Genomic DNA, 13,161 nt, shown 5'->3' with positions numbered 1-13,161 from the left:
CGCGTCGTTGGAAAGACCCTCTAGCTGGTTAGCTCCTTGCATTCAGATCACCGTCTCGAGCTCATCGTCAAGCGCTGGTGGGAACAGGAATTGGGATGTTTGTCGCTGGACAGTGGACACTGTTACACATGTCACAGAAAGGCACGTGAGGCTGTCACGGTTGTACTTTTCTTTCCAAACAAACATATTCATGCGTACGAAGTCCATAAGTCATGCATAGTCCATGGGTCTGTCTCATCTTGGACCACTCCACTACATGCCAGCGCACGTCGGTAACTCCATCCAAGCGTCGTCGCCGCACACCCGCGCTAGCTCTCCAACCAGTGAGGACGCCCCAGCACCCTCTAAGAACTTCCTATTCGTCACAATCACCATACTATCCTTGCACCGTGTCAGCATGACATTGACCCGCCGTTGTTGCGCGAGGAAGCCCATGCGTTCAGCGCGGACGAGCGAGATGATGATGTGGGCGCATTCGTTGCCTATCCGGGGGTTGGTCAGTCAGTCACTCAAGCAATAGCCAGGCTAGCGAACACGAACCCTGAAAAGAATCCACATTGAAGACCGTATCCTCCCAAGGTAGCTCTGCATGCTTGAGCGCCGCCTCAATAGCCCCGCGCTGCGCGTCGTAGGGTGTGATGACGCGGAACATCTTGCCGCTACGCTTGAGCTCGCGTGCCAGCGTCACGACTGCAGGTATCTCTTTGTCATTCTACGGATGAGGCGGCCGGTCAGTCAAATATCTATCGCGCTCGCAGGGGTTCACATTACCCTCCAGCTCATGCCCGCGCGGGTCTCCTTCCCCTCAGCGACGTCGACGAAGCGGCAGCAGTCCGCGCTCTTGTTGCGGTGCTCGGATAGTAACTGGCCGTCATAGACATACTGTGAGATGAAGTCGCCGAGGAACGTCGGCATGCGGTCTGCGGCAGTTGTCAACTACCATATATGTTCATTCAGGCAGCAAACCTACATTGCACATCCAGAAAAACCGTCCCTGACCTCAAATGCGGCAGCTCAAACACACTCTGCAGCCCCCTCAGATCATCCCCGCCGTGTGGCGGCACTGCAGAAGAACACCATGCGTCAGCCTCACTGACTTCCCCCACAGCACTCATCATCCGAAAGCACTCATCATCCGAAAGACCCACTCACACTGCCTATCATCCCCAATGAATACCACCTTCTCCAGCCGATTGCGATGAAGGTGCAGCATGGGCAGCAGGTCGCCGACCTCGATCTGGCTAGCTTCGTCGACAAGCATCATCTGCGGGGGCACGACGTGCGTGACGGACTGGAGGCGGTCGACGGCGAGGGCGCTAAGGGTGCAGAGGACGACACGGGCGTCCCCGAGGAGGCGGGCGGCCTCGTTGGGCGTCTCGGGAAAGCCGTCCGAGCGAATGAGCCGGTGCTCGATCTTCTCGTAGAGGTGCTCGTGCCTACATGGAGAAGTCAACAACTGTCTCGAGACCAGACGACGGTACACGAAAAAGAAGGACAAAACTCACCACTCATGATGAAAATCCTTCGACACCAGCACTTTGAACTCCCGAAAGCCTACGTCCGCCAACTTCTCCGCCATATTCTTCACCGCCACATTGCTCTGCGCCACCAGCCAGATCGTCCGCTTGCTATCTCCGCGCACGATACTCTCCACCGCGCCCGCGATCACCGTCGTCTTCCCCGTGCCGGGTGGGCCCTGCACCAGCACCAGCCGGTCCTCATTGGCACCGCTGAGGATCCTCTGCAACGCGTTGCGCTGGCTGTCGTTCAGGGCATCCTCTTTCGCGAAGCGGATGGGGAGCGAGGGACGCATGGGCGCGTCTTCATCCCATGTGTCTTCCTCGGGAAGGAACATGGCGCAGAAGAAGGGCTGGTCGAAGAGGTCGGCCTGATGCCGGAGCGCGAGGTGGACGATGGAGGCGCGCATCCGCTCGGCGACGGTGCTGGACTCGCGGCCGACGGTGGTAAGTTGGACGCTGAGTTGGTCTGCGCTCTTGCCTGCATCGTTCTTGCCTCCAGTCCTCAGCTTGTCGGACTGGCACGCAATCGTCGCACTTCGGCCGTCAATCTTCGTCGCGCGTCCCTTGAGGGTGATGTCGCTACCGCCAACAGAGTGCGTGACCTCGATGTGCTGGTCGCGGCTCGTGCGCGTGACGCGGGTCTTGTAGCGCGCGGAGACGACCTGGAGGTGGCCATTCTCCTTCCCGACGACGGCCTCGGCGATCTCGTTAGTGACGCGAGTGGGGCGGACGGCCTGGCGGCGGCGCTGGTCGTGGTCGAGCTTGTATAGCGCAGACAGGAGCTGGAGGGGGAAGTGTCAGTGGTGCGGGGAGGGAGGTTGCACAGGAGCGAGCACACTCACCGAGGGCTCCAAATTGACTGTGTCAATGCGCTGCAGCCCGTAAATCTTTATCTGCATTGAGCGCAAGCGCCCCGCATAGCCTGCTGCCCAGGCCTCGAGAGCAACGTCACGGACGTTCCCCGAGCCACTGACTCTCATCATGCCACCGGCCACATCCTTATTCAAGATACGCTCGCCCGCGTCGTTCGACAGTCCCTCGCCGCCAAGTGCCTCGAGATACGTCGTTAGCGTGTGCCGCTCCTCGTGCGCGCAGGCTACACCTAGGAGGTCTATCATGTTGCCGACGTGGATGCCTAGATGCTCGTGCAAGCCGAGAGCGAGCTCGTCCCCGCCGAAGACGAAGATGCGGCGGTAGCTGCCTAGTATATCACGTAGCATCCTCACCGTCACATGAGACGCCATGGGCTGTCCGGACCCGAGCTTAAGTACGAGGACTTGGGTGTCACTTGCGAGGGCGAGCACAACAGGGTGGCCGGGCTGCCGGTTAATTGTGGCGAGCCCGAGGGGGGCGTCTCCTACGGCAGTCTTGAAGTCTTGAAGAGCTCTCCCAGCAGACTTGTAATGGCGTTGGACGACACGGACGTCGAGATCGACGCCCCCGTACAGGTCCTGGAGAAGGGGGAAGGTGTCCGGAAAGGCTGGGGAGGATGGAACGGTGTCAGAGGACATGGCAGCGCGAGGGTATTGTAGGTAGGAGGCGTACCTTCCATGGTGTCCTATATACTAGCTTCTCCCGGACGTCTGCTTGTGCTGTGACCCAGGCGGTCGTGGCGCAAGACGAAAGTGCAAATCACGGCTACACGCGTCAAAGGTCCAACAAACAACTCAAAGCTGGCTCATCGTCCACTCAAAGCTCTCTTTCGAGCTCAAGAATCGTTCTGTAAGTCATTCAGCAGGTCTGTTCAGTGCATTTTGACTGATATTTCGAGCTCGTCGCCAGCACGTCGAGGTCAAGACCAAAAAATCCCGAGTCACGGGACCGCTTCGCTCTTTCCTTCCGCGATCATCCCGTTCTCCCTCTCCGAAGTCACATCTTTCTGAAAGACCATACCCACTCAGCCATGGAGTCAATATTTCTCATCGGAGGCGGCGCCGCGGCAGCTGCTCTCGTCGGCCGCGCCGTCCTCAGACGAGGGGCGCAGAAGGGTGCGGAGCAGTGGGTCAAGGGAGGCTTCAAGGCCCGGATGGACCGCAAGGAGGCGCTGCAGATTCTTGGGCTCAAGTGCGTTCTATGTTGTTTTGCATTGGGGAAGAAGTATGCTGACGGAAGACGCAGGGACAACAATACCGTCCCCTTGCGCTTGAAGGATGCGCACAGGCACATCATGCTTGCAAACCATCCTGACCGCGGCGGCTCGCCATACATTGCGAGTAAAATCAACGAGGCGAAGGACCTTCTGGACAAGACGGACGGCAAGAAGCTGCGGTAGCCCGTAGGTTGGCTGCCCTCGGTACGTCCTCCCAGGTTTGTGTTGGAGTTAGACCCTGACTCTCGTCTGCAGGTCGCCTCTTACTCATCCTGTACCATATCCCCCATGTACATTGTACACCCTAATCATGCTATCCCGGCTCACTAATGACTATGGATGGAATAACATCCCCCTTCGATGCATAACTTAGATGTTCAATCCGCCTATACGCACGTAACACCCGAAGCACATACTCAAAACGGAATACTCGCCATCCCCAACAACCCCTCATGCACCACATTCCGGAGTCGACGGTCATACCGCCGGTACCGCGCTGCTCTCAACTCGCTATTCAGCGCCTTTCGGACGAGTACGTAATCCCGCGGCTTGCGCGCGAGGACCGTGCTGAAGGCGTGCAGGCCGAGCCTGAGGGAAACATTAGTTTTGGAAGAATATACTAGAAAATGCGCTACTCACCACGTCACGGTCGCCTTCTTCAGCCATGCTTCGCCAGCGTCCGTCTTTCTGAGCTGCCCGCGTAGCGATGCATATGCATACGCGACGGTCTTGTGGATGGTGTCTGAAGGATGGTTATTATGATGCACGGTCACATCCATCGCCTCGTCTTCCTCCCATCCCCAAGCCTGAACCAACCTCACTCACCCAACACCACCTTCCCACTATTCCCCCTCAATCCCCCCCCATACTCCCTCACATACGCGCACATCTTCATCGCGCAGAGCACGAAGTTCTGATACACGTTCACGTGCACGCCGTGCGGCGTGTTGAGCGCGGGGTCGCAGTAGATGGGGTGGCTGCGCGCGCGGGCTTGGCTGCGAGGGGTTGTGAGTATGTGGTCGTGGGGTAAGCGGGAGGAGAGGGGGGATTGATGAAAGAACAAGACCACTCACAGCAGCATCTTCCCCACGAACCCAGCGCCTGGCTTCCGCCCTCTGTCGACGGTGAGCGAGTTTTCAATATCTGGGTCGTGTGGTCAGTTTTGTGCTCTTGGAGGTGTTTGTTTCTTGCCGTCAAGGCATGCAGTATGGCATCACGACGTCGACAACATCGACTTACCCTTGTCCTTATACCTCGTATAGTCGACCGATATCGTCAGGCTCTTCATGTCGATCATGTAGCCGCACCAGGGAAAGTCTGACAAGTGCGGTCAGCAAATATATCACCTCCCCCTCCAACACGCCCGCTTGAGTGCGATGCCCTCATTCTCTGGGCAGCAATCGCGCGAACGAAGTGATTACCCACCTCTCTGGCCCGACGGTATCACGTTCATTACCTGCTCGTCATAGTCGAAATTCGTGAGCGTCTTCTCCCGCGCGATGAAGCATCCATAGTCGGGGTGGCCTGAGTAGGGGGTACAGTTAGCATGATTCTCGAGCGAGGGGCAATCAATCATGACAGGCAGCCTACGGGAGCGGGAAGGAGGCTCGTCGAACTCACCCGCGTGCATCATATCCAAGAACGCGACCGCGCGCGCCCGACTCGTCGTCACCAGCAAATAGTCGTCGATGAGGCGGAGGAGAAGCTGGGTAAGTGCCGTCAGAATCCTCGGCGCAGACCAGAACGACAGAGCACAAATGCTCCCCACTCACACTCCCCGCGTCCCTCGCCAACTCCGGCATCCTCCTCTTCTCCAGATCCCCATAGAAGAACGAGCAGAGCAGCGCAGACAAAACCGAGCCCTGCGGGATGCCGACGGTCTGTTTGTAGTACGTCTGCCCGATCTTGACGATGTTCTCCGTGATGTGTTCTTCGAGGAGTTGTAGGATTTCCTCGCGCTGGTGGTGGGGGTAGGTGACCTGGGAACGGGCAAATGGTTATAGTTATACTGTATTCAACAATAACACTCTCACCTGATCTGAAAATACCGCACTTCGCATCGCGCTGGCAAGCTCGCGCGCATATTCGATAAAGTCCGGGTGCTGGTCCTCCGGGATTGCGCGCTTCACGTACGTGCGCCGGATCTTGCCTGCGGCACGGTGGACCTGGCCGTGACGCTGGGTCATGTAGCGGTCCTGTGAATGAGGAGCGAGGAAGAGTAAATACGCCGATGGACAAGAAGCAGGGCAAGGTCGAGACGAGAGACGGTGAGTGAAGTACTTGCCTCACTGATAACCTCGCGCAGAATTGCTAGCAATCGCTGCTGGTCGATTGTATCGAAGCATGCCTGCACGTCGACCTTGACGAAGTAAAGCTTCGGGCTATGGCGAGAATGCCATAGTCAACAACGTTCGGGCGCATCCTCAAGAGCTATCGACGTACAGCTTCCCATCCCCGCCCCTCGGCAAGGCCTCCTTGAACGCCTTTAACTTCGCATAGACCTCCGTATTGCTGAACACCGACGCGCCCAGGTTCTCCAGGTGTGCTTTCTATCGTTAGGTCAGTCGGTTGCTTTCTTCCTCCTTTTCCCTCCCCTTCACCAATCGTCGCACGCAAACAGAGTCTGCCATCCACCACTCACCTTCTCATACGTCAAAATCTGGAACGCCGCCTGCAAAACCTGATTGATCGACCGCTCGCCGCCCTGCCGCGTCGCCCTTCGGCGCAGGTTGACGATGGGCCGGACGCCGGTCTCTTTGGGCAGGAGGCGGACGAAGGAGAACCCGAGACGGCGTTGGCGGAGGAGCTCTTTGGCGTCGGGCTGAACGATGAGTGTCAATGAAGCATACATAACGATAGCATACGCGCACGTACATCGCTCAGGCGTTGGAATGTGCTCGCGGTGAGCCGGTCGACCAGGGGCGCGCACAGCGTCTGCCAGTCATCCTGTCGGAAGTACAGGACGCGATTGCGGAAGGCGGAGGACTCGGTTATGTAGAAGGTTGTCTGTGAGGCGTCAGACATCATGCAGCTGCATCGCACATCTCATTCGTCTGCATCGCTCGCCCCAGCCCACGCCACCTAGAAACACGCCACCCAAACATGCACCACCTAACCATGCACCACCTACCCACGCACCACCGAGACCAACGATCGACCAAACACGCACCTTCAGCAACGGCACCAAAAACCCATCGAAATACCAAAACACAAACTCCTCCATCAGCTCGCGCCGCTTGCGCATGTCCGACTCGGATACACGGGTCGCTTTGGGGTTGACAGGGCCCAGCCAGTCGCACGCGGAGGTGCTGAAGCCCTGGAGGAGGTGGTGAAGGCTAAAAGTCTCGTAGCGGCGGCAGGAGATGAATTCCTTGACGTCTGTTAAGCGATGGTCAGTGAGGGAATGCAGGTGTGGGCCATGCATGCAGGTGTGGACCATACATGCAGGCGGAGGGAGAGCTACTCACGTCGTAGAACAAGCTTCATATTGTCTGCAGTACCCCAGAAGCCCTTAGGAATGACGGTGCGCGTGATGAGCGATGCGTAGCGGTACACCTGGGTAGGTTAGCTCATATTCGATTCGAAGAATAGTAATGACATACTCACCTCCTCATAACTACACTCAAACTCGGTGAACTTCGGCTTGGCCTGCGCGTAGCGCTCGGCCTGCGTAAGTCCAAGAGGTTGAACGGGACGCCCATTACTATCCGTCGAGGTATATCCGGCTGACATCTGGGACATGATAATGGAGTGCTCGGACATCATTTCCTGTGGGATCGTCAGCGCGCTCCTGCTGACGGATGGGGGCCTACGCACAAGAATGACGGAGCTATCGAGCTGGGAGCCGCCTTCTCGTTTTGGCACCTACGTGCGCTCAGCGGCAGGCTACGTGATGGAAGGGGAACGATTCACCTTCGTTGGGCACACCTTGTCGCGCAACGGCAGGTACCTGCACTTGCCATGGCGCCAAATCAACTTCTCAAGCAGACAAAGCGCTTCCTTCAACCTCTTTGGCGTCTTACAGGGACCAAGGGCCTATCGGGCTGATTAACAATTTCTTCACGAAAATGGCCTTTCCTCTTCGCGAATATTGATGGAAAGTCGTCTTCGCCAGAATGACCATTCCTCTGCATGAATATAACCATCCCCTAACTCACCTCAATCTCCGCTTCCCTATCTGAAAAGTCCGGCAGCTGCTGGACATTGCCCTTCGTGTGTTGAAAAGGGTGCGCCAACCCATACTGCCGCGGGAAGACGTATTTCGCGAGCTTGCGCGCCGCGGTGAACTGCACGCGGTAGTCGACGTCGACGGATGCGGTACGTATGTAGGTGGGTTTGATGAGGTTGAGGATGTCTGGGTGAAGGGGAGTCAGCATTGAAGGGGAGCCAGTAATGGAGAGAGCCAGCAAGGAAGGGTGTCGGCATCGAAGGGGCGCAAGACTCGAAGGTGAATACTTACGCCTAGGAGGCAATCCGACAACTATGCGGTTCGACTTTGGTGCCATGGCCGGGCGGGCGTAGAAGAGCCGCGCGCGCATGATGTTGATCTGAGACGGAGGGATCCTGTCGCATCTCTTGTCAGTGTGTCGTTGAGAGACAAGCAAAACAGATAGCACTCACACTACTCCATCGTTGGCTTTCTTATCCTGGCCAGAACGCGAGCTCCCTGCGCTGTCGTAGGTCTTCAACTTCTTCGTCGGTCGCGCGGAAGCAGCGCCGCCGTTCAATGCACGCTTCTCTCCATGCTGACGAGTGGGCTCGACTTCAGCAGTTGGCGCTGGCGCGGCCGGTCGAAGGTTCACAACGGGCACCCCACTCATTTGACAAAGGCATCCGTTCGGTAATGAAACGAAGATGGACGTGTCAGTGAGCAAGTGAATCATAGCATCTGCGCCGATGCTGAGTAACAAGTCAGTAAACAGACCAGTCATCGTAGGATGAAGTACGGATTGCCGAGCTTACCGATTCAACAACGTCTCCCACTCGTCGCCTTCGAGCGCAGCAGCAATAGTGTTCACGAAGGTATTGTGCAAACGACCTCCTTTGTCGCCGTGGTCGAGGCGGTAGCCCAGAGCGAGAATATTCTGTGTCTTCTTCGCTCGTATGAGACGACGTTGGGCTTCTTGCAGGATCTAGCACCGAGAAGGTAAGCTGAAGGTCCAATAGCAGGGTCATTCAAACACTCATCTAACTTACATCACGTATGTGCGCCAACGCCTGCGAGGGGCATAGAGGGGCACCCTGGTACTTCTCATTCACGGCAATATATGTACCTTCGAATAGAGTCCGATACTCATCCGTATCATCTTCGCAAAGCTGGACGCGCGCATCGGAAGCAAGGATAGACTTGAGGTAGTCGTGCAAGGGGAGGACTTCTGCGTAGAATTGGCGCAGGATGGTCACAGCAGAGTGTGTAGTGTTGTTCATGGAAGCCGTACTCAGGGAGACAGAGCAGACTGCGAGCGCAGGGTCAAGCCAAGATGATGGTCGCGGACAAGCCCACGTTCGACGCGTCGGATTCGAACGCGCCTGCTGACCGCGTCGCGTCACGGCACGTGGCTACGTCACGCGATAAGCCATCTTGCGCCCACAACTCGGTACCCTCTTGCCCTTCACACAGCGCTCTGCCCACCCCGTAGCATGGTTCCCCTACGTATTGGATATGGTATGAATGGCTTCAAGTGATGGTGGGAGGGTCGCTCAAGCTCTACAGTCCGCGAGCACTTCTGCTCCCCGCTCCTCCAGTTCGAGGCGGACGATAAGGGCGAGACGTTCACCCTTGTCGAGTGCCCGAGTATGTCTTCGTAGTACATATTTACTGTGCACAAAACTCATTGCTACTACCCACCTGCTGCAGGTGGTACCGGCCAGCTCATCTCCCGCCTCACGAACGACGAGATAGATGTCGCTATGTAAGCATGCAATCCGCCACTCATCATTCTTAAGCACCGATCTTAAATATTATATCCTAGCGCCTTGACCGACCCCCTGATCTCCGGCATAGCCAAGGGCTCGCAGGCATACAAGCTCGTCGGCAGCTACGTCTCGACGCCTCTGAACTGGTGAGTCAACCTCCAGCACACAGAGGCGCTCGCACGTCGGATCTAACGCGCTTCGATATATAGGGCGGTCATCACGGGCAAAGATACGCCATACAAGACCATCCCCGACCTCAAGGGGACAACACTGGGTATCTCACGGCCGGGGAGGTATGAGAGAGCCACGTCTTCACGTTCACCATGTACCGAACCCGCAACTATCTGTACAGCGGCAGCCAAACGATGGCGTACGTCATGGCCCTCCAGCAAGGCTGGCCTACAGACGACCTCAAGTTCCAAGGTATGTGCCAATCTAAAGCGCATGTCATCGAACATAGTAGCCATCGTGCTCAAACCTTCGAACACAACCATCGAACTCAAATGTTCAAACGCAACTGACTGACCTCCCCCAGTCAACAACGACATCCACGGCCTCGTCACCTCCGTGAATGATGGCTCAACGAGCGCCTTCATGTGGGAGTGGTTCACCACGAAGCCGTGGTTGGACCGCGGGGAGGTCCGCTTTGTGAGTGCTTGGCTCGTTGCCCATGTTCTTTCCACAATAGTCGCCAAATCCGAGCTGCTTTTTCAACCAAGCTACTCGCCAAATCTGTGCTACTCTCCAGCCAGACTCACACCTGACCACCTGCCCAGATCGGCTCCGTCCCAACGCCTTGGCCGTCCTGGATGATCGCGGCGCACCCCACGCGTGCCGCGCCCGATGCGCTGTCGGCATTCCTCTCGTCGCTGACGAAGTATGTGGTGGACTTCAACAATGGTAAGTGTTCTGTCTTAAGCGAAGGGGCGTCTTGTGTCTGCAAGGCGGTGTACCGTGTTGCGAGGCGGCGTACCGTGCTGGGAAGCGACGCACCGTGCTGCGAAATGGCGTACCGTCCTCGCCAAATGGCGTACCTCAAGACTGAACACCCCCGCAGACGAATCGCGCGCAACAAAGAACGTGCCCTTCATCAAGGAGAAGTTCGGGTACCCGGAGGAGGATATCAAGGTGAGTGGGCAGCACTAGTTCGCGCACTTCGTGAACGCTGACGCTGTAAAGGCCTGGATGAAGACGGTCGGATACCCTCCGGATTGCGGAGCTGTGTCCGAAAAGGTGGTGAAGGAGACACTTAGGTGAGCAGCGATTACTTGGGGAATGCGCAATTGCTTGGGGGTTGTATCCCTCGTTCGCATGGGCTGCGTCCCTCGTTCGCATGGGATACGGCTAACAGAACTGACGTGGCTTTGCAGCACCCTGGAGAAGGCTGGAGTCGTCAAGATCCCAGAGGGAGGGTTTAATGTGGAGACCTTCGTGAACACGGCGGTGGCGAAGCTGGTATGAGGATGGTCCGGGAAGGAAGCAGGAAGGACGGTCCAGTCTCGAGAGATTGAATGTTGTATGATATGCTTATCAGTAAGATTGCAGGAAAGAAAACTCGGACGCGAGGGAGTGAATTCGCATGGACTATGGCCTCTGTCTCGTGCATGATGAAAGCAGGACAGAGACGTAGCAGAGGGGATGAGCTTTCGAACGGATGGAGTTGCATTCTATGCTCTGAAAATACACTGAAGGGCAACAAATGAGATTTTGCACCAGCCTATGATGACAGCAACATACCTCTAACCCGACAGCGCTTGCTCTTCTTCTGAGCGCGCCTTTGCAATCAATGCTTGTCGCTTCTCCGTGATGTCTGCTCGCTTGATAGCAAGAAGCTCCTGCACCCGTATGTCCCAGTGGTGCATAAAGTATCCAAGGGTGCCGAACGCAGCCATCGACGCGACATGGCCGGCCGGGTCTACACGGGGAACGGTTAGCTCAATTCACACCCCACGGCAGACACCCCACGCACTGGAGAAGAGGTGCTTGTTCAGTATGCCGAGCTGCCAGAAGCGGACGGCGAGGCCAAACGCGGAGAAGCCCGCAACGTCGCGGGTGACGGACATCGTGCAGCGGGCGAGTGATGGGGTGACGGTTCGGGAAAGGTGCGCTTTGTTATTGGCTGTTGTCACCCGACGCCATATAATCGTGGGGAACGGCGCCTAAGGCTATTGTCCCCGCCGCATTGACCGACGCGCCTTGTCCTGAATCCCCCATCTTATCCTGAACGCCCGCGCACGAGTAGCAGCACATCGCGATGGATCCCGCTACGGAGCAGAAGCTGAACACGGCGAAGCAGTTCAAGCAGACGGCCGACCAGGCCTTCAAGGAGGGCAAGATCAAAGAGGGTGCGTCTTTGTGGCGCGCGACGCGTTCTGAGTGTGGACTGACTCGCCACTTAGCTTTGATGTCCTATCATAGTGTGAGTAATACCGAGTGAGATGATGGATGTGGTCATTGAAACGCTCTGGTAGGCCCTCATGTACCTCAATGGCCTCGACAAGTGCGTTCCCTACACCTACACCCTTAGGCGCCACTAACGATCGAGCCCTGTAGGAATGCCATGGCTGCCGTCTCTGGAAAGCAGAACAAGCCAGAACCCGATCCCAATGGTGGCGCACCAACATCACCCAAGACCGAGGCGCGTACATGCCTTGATCAGTCGTGCGCATCTCGCTGACGAACGGACAGGCCGATGAGATCCTGGAGAAGGTGTACGCCAACATGGCCGCGTGCCACATAAAGAACAGCAACTGGAAGCGCGCAATAGAGACCGCAGCAAAGGTGTGTAGCTCGCCGAACATCATGTCGTTCATCGTGAACGCGCGTTGACCTTCGCCACACTTCACCCCATCGCGTCCCGTGTTGCTGACCTTACCCCCTCAGGCCCTAGCGAAGAACCCCGACAACACCAAAGCCCTCTTCCGCAAAGGAAAGGCAGAATGCGAAGACGGCTACATCGAGCGCGGTATCCGCACTCTAGAAGAGGTCAAGAAGAAGAATCCTGCCGGTAAGTTCTCGATATTTCCGCCTCCCCCTCCCTATGTGTCTCTGCTTTCCGCCGCCCTATTCCTCCTTATCACTCTCTGCCCTCTCTCTCATTCCTGACCACCCTGTACCACTCGCACAGAGGCCGCCAGCGTCGACGCCGAAATTGCCCGCTTCCGCGCACTAGACGCGCAAAAGGAGAAGGAGCACAAGAAGAAGATGAAGGGTAAGCCGGCTTTGTCTTCCCTGTTACCCTGGTGTGGAACTCACCGCGGCGCCTCTGCAGGCTTCCTTAACAAGGCTGAGAAGAAGGGCGAGTCCATCAGCCTGAGCGACAAGGATACCAGCGGTCTCGCCTCCACCTTTGCCTCTGGCGCGAAGATCGAGGAAGTCGCGTGAGAGGCTCGGGTGGAGGAGTTTGACTTAGGGGCCTCGTTGAGGTCTTGAAAAGCTTGAAAGCCTAAAACAAGGCTTCGACAGACCCAAACAGGGCAACGTGTCAACGTTGCTCGCCTGCTTTTGCTATCACCATTTACCTACATTTCACTCTTCTGTATCTCTAAACCATGGGCTCATCATGTATCCTAATGTCAACGTTTGCTGGAACTATCTCCGCCAACCCAAAGCTCGGGCTTGATGCCGAGCGCTGAG

At 56.9% G+C, this 13,161-nt stretch overlaps 10 protein-coding genes across 10 annotated transcripts; 3 read left to right on the top strand and 7 right to left on the bottom strand.

Moving 5' to 3' along the window:
• Positions 1 to 252: 252 nt before the first annotated feature.
• Positions 253 to 918, bottom strand: SCHCODRAFT_02503759 (uncharacterized protein; the record flags this gene model as incomplete). Its single annotated transcript, XM_050343147.1, has 3 exons — positions 253 to 482; positions 541 to 712; positions 772 to 918. Coding segments are annotated over 3 exons (549 nt in total), but the record flags the coding sequence as incomplete, so codon positions are not given.
• A 151-nt stretch (positions 919 to 1,069) lies between these two features.
• Positions 1,070 to 3,159, bottom strand: SCHCODRAFT_02305469 (uncharacterized protein). The gene is made up of 4 exons (XM_003031944.2): positions 3,066 to 3,159; positions 2,363 to 3,000; positions 1,506 to 2,302; positions 1,070 to 1,436 (listed from the first exon to the last, which is right to left on the bottom strand). The coding sequence occupies exons 1-4, from the start codon at positions 3,070 to 3,072 to the stop codon at positions 1,115 to 1,117; spliced, it is 1,764 nt and encodes a 587-aa protein (XP_003031990.2). The 5' UTR covers positions 3,073 to 3,159; the 3' UTR covers positions 1,070 to 1,114.
• Positions 3,160 to 3,495: 336 nt separating this feature from the next.
• Positions 3,496 to 3,780, top strand: SCHCODRAFT_02478322 (uncharacterized protein; the record flags this gene model as incomplete). The annotated part of the gene is made up of 2 exons (XM_003031519.1): positions 3,496 to 3,584; positions 3,639 to 3,780. Coding segments are annotated over 2 exons (231 nt in total), but the record flags the coding sequence as incomplete, so codon positions are not given.
• A 675-nt stretch (positions 3,781 to 4,455) lies between these two features.
• Positions 4,456 to 4,606, bottom strand: SCHCODRAFT_02627573 (uncharacterized protein; the record flags this gene model as incomplete). Its single annotated transcript, XM_050345415.1, has 1 exon — positions 4,456 to 4,606. A coding segment is annotated over one exon (151 nt), but the record flags the coding sequence as incomplete, so codon positions are not given.
• Positions 4,607 to 5,026: 420 nt separating this feature from the next.
• Positions 5,027 to 5,523, bottom strand: SCHCODRAFT_01153534 (uncharacterized protein; the record flags this gene model as incomplete). Its single annotated transcript, XM_050341113.1, has 3 exons — positions 5,382 to 5,523; positions 5,230 to 5,314; positions 5,027 to 5,133 (listed from the first exon to the last, which is right to left on the bottom strand). Exons 1-3 carry the CDS (start codon positions 5,409 to 5,411, stop codon positions 5,027 to 5,029), a joined length of 222 nt encoding a protein of 73 aa, XP_050200253.1. The 5' UTR covers positions 5,412 to 5,523.
• A 1,998-nt stretch (positions 5,524 to 7,521) lies between these two features.
• On the bottom strand, positions 7,522 to 7,916 carry SCHCODRAFT_01068593 (uncharacterized protein; the record flags this gene model as incomplete). The annotated part of the gene is made up of 2 exons (XM_050340970.1): positions 7,522 to 7,644; positions 7,767 to 7,916. Coding segments are annotated over 2 exons (273 nt in total), but the record flags the coding sequence as incomplete, so codon positions are not given.
• A 423-nt stretch (positions 7,917 to 8,339) lies between these two features.
• SCHCODRAFT_02458821 (uncharacterized protein) lies at positions 8,340 to 8,492 on the bottom strand (the record flags this gene model as incomplete). The annotated part of the gene is made up of 1 exon (XM_050342592.1): positions 8,340 to 8,492. A coding segment is annotated over one exon (153 nt), but the record flags the coding sequence as incomplete, so codon positions are not given.
• A 757-nt stretch (positions 8,493 to 9,249) lies between these two features.
• Positions 9,250 to 10,986, top strand: SCHCODRAFT_02668332 (periplasmic binding protein-like II; the record flags this gene model as incomplete). The annotated part of the gene is made up of 11 exons (XM_050346591.1): positions 9,250 to 9,274; positions 9,323 to 9,403; positions 9,467 to 9,521; positions 9,582 to 9,671; positions 9,735 to 9,818; positions 9,878 to 9,948; positions 10,061 to 10,173; positions 10,302 to 10,425; positions 10,583 to 10,653; positions 10,705 to 10,778; positions 10,896 to 10,986. 11 exons carry the CDS (start codon positions 9,250 to 9,252, stop codon positions 10,984 to 10,986), a joined length of 879 nt encoding a protein of 292 aa, XP_050200250.1.
• Positions 10,987 to 11,264: 278 nt separating this feature from the next.
• On the bottom strand, positions 11,265 to 11,673 carry SCHCODRAFT_02543433 (uncharacterized protein; the record flags this gene model as incomplete). The annotated part of the gene is made up of 2 exons (XM_003031945.2): positions 11,495 to 11,673; positions 11,265 to 11,440 (listed from the first exon to the last, which is right to left on the bottom strand). Exons 1-2 carry the CDS (start codon positions 11,586 to 11,588, stop codon positions 11,265 to 11,267), a joined length of 270 nt encoding a protein of 89 aa, XP_003031991.1. The 5' UTR covers positions 11,589 to 11,673.
• Positions 11,674 to 11,699: 26 nt separating this feature from the next.
• Positions 11,700 to 13,131, top strand: SCHCODRAFT_02627563 (TPR-like protein). Its single transcript, XM_003031521.2, has 8 exons — positions 11,700 to 11,870; positions 11,925 to 11,944; positions 11,997 to 12,025; positions 12,079 to 12,163; positions 12,214 to 12,306; positions 12,409 to 12,532; positions 12,653 to 12,736; positions 12,797 to 13,131. Exons 1-8 carry the CDS (start codon positions 11,780 to 11,782, stop codon positions 12,907 to 12,909), a joined length of 639 nt encoding a protein of 212 aa, XP_003031567.1. The 5' UTR covers positions 11,700 to 11,779; the 3' UTR covers positions 12,910 to 13,131.
• The last annotated feature ends 30 nt before the right edge of the window (positions 13,132 to 13,161 follow it).

Source organism: Schizophyllum commune, assembly GCF_000143185.2.
Source record: "Schizophyllum commune H4-8 unplaced genomic scaffold SCHCOscaffold_6, whole genome shotgun sequence".
In the NCBI taxonomy this organism is placed as follows: Eukaryota; Fungi; Basidiomycota; class Agaricomycetes; order Agaricales; family Schizophyllaceae; genus Schizophyllum; species Schizophyllum commune.
The sequence above is the reverse complement of the archived record's forward strand: the minus strand, read 5'-3'. Positions and strand labels throughout refer to the sequence as shown.